Source organism: Portunus trituberculatus, chromosome 13 (assembly GCF_017591435.1).
Source record: "Portunus trituberculatus isolate SZX2019 chromosome 13, ASM1759143v1, whole genome shotgun sequence".
Classification (NCBI taxonomy): domain Eukaryota; kingdom Metazoa; phylum Arthropoda; class Malacostraca; order Decapoda; family Portunidae; genus Portunus; species Portunus trituberculatus.
Window position 1 is genome coordinate 12,110,204 of NC_059267.1, and position 4,960 is coordinate 12,115,163.

At 52.3% G+C, this 4,960-nt stretch overlaps 1 protein-coding gene across 1 annotated transcript; it reads right to left on the minus strand.

Moving 5' to 3' along the window:
* Positions 1-1,750: 1,750 nt before the first annotated feature.
* LOC123503151 (formin-like protein 6) lies at positions 1,751-4,710 on the minus strand. Its single transcript, XM_045252656.1, has 6 exons — positions 4,647-4,710; positions 4,275-4,466; positions 3,429-3,766; positions 2,440-2,545; positions 2,087-2,290; positions 1,751-1,872 (listed from the first exon to the last, which is right to left on the minus strand). Exons 1-6 carry the CDS (start codon positions 4,708-4,710, stop codon positions 1,751-1,753), a joined length of 1,026 nt encoding a protein of 341 aa, XP_045108591.1.
* Between the last annotated feature and the right edge of the window lie 250 nt (positions 4,711-4,960).

Sequence of the window (4,960 nt, forward strand, 5' to 3'; positions counted from 1 at the left end):
CATTGTGCTCCTTTACAACCTGACAAGTGGTTCCTGTACTGCTATTCTTTGGTTATTCAGGTTTTCAGATTGGATGAACTCGGTGGCATTGCATTGAAATGGAGCGTTGTTTACTTGAGTCTTGTTGATTGTTTGGCATTGTAATAAGCAAACATCGAATGCTGCTAGGAATGTGACGTCACGGCCAGATGTTATGTCATTTTGTGGAATCTCTGTTTTAATATATGTCTGAATATAAGTGTGAATATGAGTGTTGGAAACGTAAAACTCTATTTCTGCTTTTTTATTCTGAGGACTAACATTTGTATGTTGTCAAAATAGTTCACTAGATTTGCTTTTTTTTTTCTTTTACTTATTTTTGCACTTCTTATAACAGATGATAGCTTTCTCAATGGTGCTTAAGTGTGAGTACCGGTCTGCTGTCTCTCACCAAGCAACTCTCAGTCAATAGCACATCCCCTCACCATCACCACGATGCTCACAACAAAAGGCCCATATTTAGATACGCCTTGCTCTCTCACCACAGCTATTCTCCAAGACCACAAGGATGATTAGTCTAGTTATGATGAGTGTTTCTCCTGTTAACAACGCAGAAATCGTTTTAATTTGTCAAAAGAAAAGTGAAACACCATTAACAACCGTGTCACTTCAACTACAGCCTTTTGAAGGTAGTGGGGATTTGGAAACAAATGTTTCAAAATATCTCCTGGCTGATCCAACCTCCGCGCCACGTTGTGTCTCTTAGAGTACCTGCAGCCACGCTAAAACAGTTCCAGGAGGTGAAAGACGTGTATTTTTTCCCCACAGTAAGGAAACTAGCCAAGGGAAAAAATTTATAATATTGGTAATGAATGAATAAATAGATGAATAGAAACGGAAATAAAACTCAGTAATATCGCTATTCCTAGCCTATCCCTGCCATGTGTGTGTGTGTGTGTGTGTGTGTGTGTGTGTGTGTGTGTGTGTGTGTGTGTGTGTGTGTGTGTGTGTGTGTGTGTGTGTGTGTGTGTGTGTGTGTGTGTGTGTGTGTGTGTGTGTGTGTGTGTGTGTGTGTGTGTGTGTGTGTGTGTGTGTGTGTGTGTGTGTGTGTGTGTGTGTGTGTGTGTGTGTGTGTGTGTGTGTGTGTGTGTGTGTGTGTGTGTGTGTGTGTGTGTGTGTGTGTGTGTGTGTGTGTGTGTGTGTGTGTGTGTGTGTGTGTGTGTGTGTGTGTGTGTGTGTGTGTGTGTGTGTGTGTGTGTGTGTGTGTGTGTGTGTGTGTGTGTGTGTGTGTGTGTGTGTGTGTGTGTGTGTGCTCTTGGTTTATAACACCAGTACTCAATTGTGCCCAGTTCTTCTATCTGGGAGCTGAGTTGGTCATGCCCTGCTGTAGCCACACTCGCCCGTAACAGTCCACTCGCCATACAATATAAAGGAAGAAAATTTAAAATAGTAAAGAAAACTTGAGAAACATTTGACCATTAGAACACTGGATGTGTGCGCACTGCACACCCTTTGTCTCCTCCACTCTTCCTTCCCTCGCCGCCACCTCTTTTCTTGCATTCCCTGACACACCCGCCAAGTGAATGAGAAATCGGATTAAAAATTCCCAAAAGAGTTAAAAAGTGTAAGTTTAAGAAAAAGTTTTCCTGCATGACACAGAGGAGCTCGGCAGTCAGGCGACGCGTGTCACCTTAACACGGGCCGACCTGGAGCCTGGCGCCGGGGCAGAGCCGGAGCCTTGGCGGGCACGTCGTGCAAACAGAGCAACCAACTACAGACCGGGAAGCGCAAGGTGGAAGTACTTCCCATGCTCTGCTCCCACGAATGAAGCAGTGCGACACTGGTGCAGGGTCCTCGCAGGTGGAGATCTCAAAAGAGTGAAGGGAACAATCCCTTTCGAAGGGAGACAGATGGGGCAGGTGGGGCACATCCAGTGGAGAGAGAGGACTCAAACTCCTCTGGTGGGCCAGGTGGAGCCCCTCCAGTAAACAAGGAGGACTCAAACTCCTCTGGTGGAGAAATGAAGCCCCTCCAGTTGGAGAGAGACGTCCCAAACTCCTCTGGTGTGGAAGGTAGAGCCCCTCCAGTGGAGAGAGACGCGTCAGACTCCTCTGGTGGGGCAGGTGGAGCTCCTCCAGTGGAGAGGACTCAAACTCCTCTGGTGGGGCAGGTGGAGCCCTTCCAGTGGAGAGAGCCGTCCCAAATTCCTCTGGTGAGGCTGGTGGTGCCCCTCCAGTGGTGAGAGACGTCCCAAACTCCTCTGGTGTGGAAGGTAGAGCCCCTCCAGTGGAGAAAGACGCGTCAGACTCCTCTGGTGGGACAGGTGGAGCTCCTCCAGTGGAGAGAGAGAACTCAAACTCCTCTGGTGGGGCAGGTGGAGCCCTTCCAGTGGAGAAAGCCGTCCCAAATTCCTCTGGTGGGGCAGGTAGGGGCCCTCCAATGGTAAGAGACGTCCCAAACTCCTCTGGTAGGGCAGGTGAAGCCCCTTAACTGGAGACAGGCGTCCCAAGCTCCTAAGGTGGGGCAGGTGGGGCTCCTCCAGTGGTGAGAGGCGTCCTAAACTCCTCTGGTGGGGCAGGTGGAGCCCCTCCAGTGGAGAGAGGCATCCCAAACTCCTCTGGTGGGGCAGGTGGAGCCCTTCCAGTGGAGAGAAGCGTCCCAAACTCTTCTGGCGGGGCAGGTGGAGCCCCTCCAGTGGAGAGAGGCGTCCCAAACTCCTCTGGTGGGGCAGGTGGAGCCCTTCCAGTGGAGAGAAGCGTCCCAAACTCCTCTGGTGGGGCAGGTGGAGCCCTTCCAGTGGAGAGAGGCGTCCCAAACTCCTCTGGTGGGGCAGTGGAGCCCTCCAGAGAGGCGTCCCAAACTCCTCTGGTGGGGCAGGTGGAGCCCTCCAGTGGAGAGAGACGCGTCTGACTCCTCTGATGGGGCAGGTTTGGCCCTCCAGTGAGAGAGAGGATTCAAACTCTTCTCTGGTGAGGCAGGTGGAGCCCTCCAGTGGAGAGAGGCGTCCCAAACTCCTCTGGTTGGGCAGGTGGAGCCCCTCCAGTGGAGAGAAACGTCCCAATCTCCTCTGGTGGGGCAGGTGGCGCACCTCCAGTGGAGAGAGGCGTCCGAAACTCCTCTGGTGGGGCATGTGGACCCCTTCAGTGGAGAGAAAGGACTGAAACTCCTCCGGTGGGGCAGGTAGAGCCCCTCCAGTGGAGAGAGGCGTCCCAACCTCCTTTGGCGGGGCAGGTGGAGCCCCTCCAGTGGAGAGAAACGTCCCAAACTCCTCTGGTGGGGCAGGTGGAGCCCCTCCAGTGGAGAGAGGCGAGGCGTCACAAACTCCCCTGGTGGGACAGGTGGGGCACCTCCAGTGGAGAGAGAGACGTCCAAAATTCCTCTGGTAGGTTAGATGGAGCCCTTCCAGTGGAGAGAGGCGTCCCAAACTCCTCTGGCGGGGCAGGTGGAGCCCCTCCGGTGGAGAGAGGCGTCTCAAACTCCTCTGGTGGGACAGGTGGAGCCCCTCCGGTGGTGAGAGGCGTCTCAAACTTCTCTGGTGGGGCAGGTGGAGCCCCTCCGGTGGAGAGAGCCGTCTCAAACTCCTCTGGTGGGGCAGTTGAGGCCCCTCCGGTGAAGAGAGGCGTCCCAAACTCCTCTGGTGGGACAGGTGGAGACCCTTCAGTGGAGAGAAAGGACTGAAACTCCTCTGGTGGGACAGGTAGAGCCCCTCTTTTGGAGAGAGACGTCCCAAACTCCTCTGGTCGGGCAGGTGGAGCCTCTCCATTTAATAGAGACGTCCCAAACTTCTCTGGTGGGGTAGGTGGGGCTCTTCCAGTGGAGAGAGACGTACCACACTCCTCTGGTGGGGCGAGATGGAGCCCCTCCAGTGGAGAGACGAGTTAGACTCCTCAGAGTAGGAAAAGCTGTATCAAAACCCTTCGATGGGGTGCCATGCTTTGGGGACGTATGTATTGAACCTTCTGGAGAGTTGGCGGAGTCCCTTCAGTGAGGTAAGATATATTTGAACTTCATTGATGCCATCGGTGCTTCACTTTGTGAGGGGAGAGATATATTTCGTCCGTCTGATGGGCTGTAGAGCCCTTCATGTGGAGTGATATACAGGAAGAACCCCTTCAGTAGGGACAAGTATAAACCTTTTCCTGTGAATCTCTGATGGGGATGTGAGAGACAGTTACACTGAGCCCTATGGAAGGAAGATTTATTAAATCCTCTGATAGGTTCGTGGATTTACTTCATATTAAGCCCCTGTGATGGGTTGGCGGAACCCTTAAGTGAGGAAGGCTATAGTGAACCACGGGTTTCTGTGACTATGAGCAGACCAGCCACCACTGAGTGGACGAGCGACCCACTGAATGATGAAGGACTGTCACTGCCAGTAATGGTGTTGTTGGACCTCACTAGTGCGTTGTTCAGCAGAAACAGAGACAGAGAAGCCCGCTGACGTTGTATGGGCGCCGTTAGTTGAGAAGGTGGCACTGGACTGCACACTGCAGAAAACGGCTATAGATTCCGTTGATAAATGTCTGTTCCTGGATGAAGCAACAGGCAGCGAGCCTCATGGATGGCGTGGACGGGCCAGAAGGGAAGTTCCGCCTCCTTGTCTGGTACTTTACTGAAGAAGTGACACAATCTGCCTAAGTGTCAGTGCCTGTGTATTTCTCCCTCACCATGGAAATGTGTTTGGTTGCTGCTTTGGTCAGAGGAAGACTTGCAGGACACTGATGTCTCCATTATGTGCGCTGCTCCAGAGACTCACGAGCTGAGCCTCAGGGACACTGCTGCTGCCACACTGCGCTGCTGCACTGCTTGGTGCACGTCACTGTGGCGAGGGGAATCACGACAAAGGCTGCTGGTCTTGCCTCGCTGAAGTTCTTTTCTTTCTTTAATCTTAATCAGTTACTTGCAATGCATGTTTACCTGTGATGCTGTTATCCATTAGGATAGTGACCGTGTTGGCTTATGTATTATAAAGAGTGCACCC

What these genes read in the sequence shown, in the direction of transcription:
- LOC123503151 (XM_045252656.1), bottom strand. Translation starts at nt 4,710, where the DNA reads ATGGAGACATCAGTGTCCTGCAAGTCTTCCTCTGACCAAAGCAGCAAC. An exon ending in CAACCAAACACATTTCCATG is followed by an intron (nt 4,467 to 4,646) that starts GTGAGGGAGAAA and finishes CGTTTTCTGCAG; the next exon opens with TGTGCAGTCCAGTGCCACCT. An exon ending in CCACCTGCCCCACCAGAGGA is followed by an intron (nt 1,873 to 2,086) that starts GTCTGACGCGTC and finishes TCCCTTCGAAAG; the next exon opens with GGATTGTTCCCTTCACTCTT.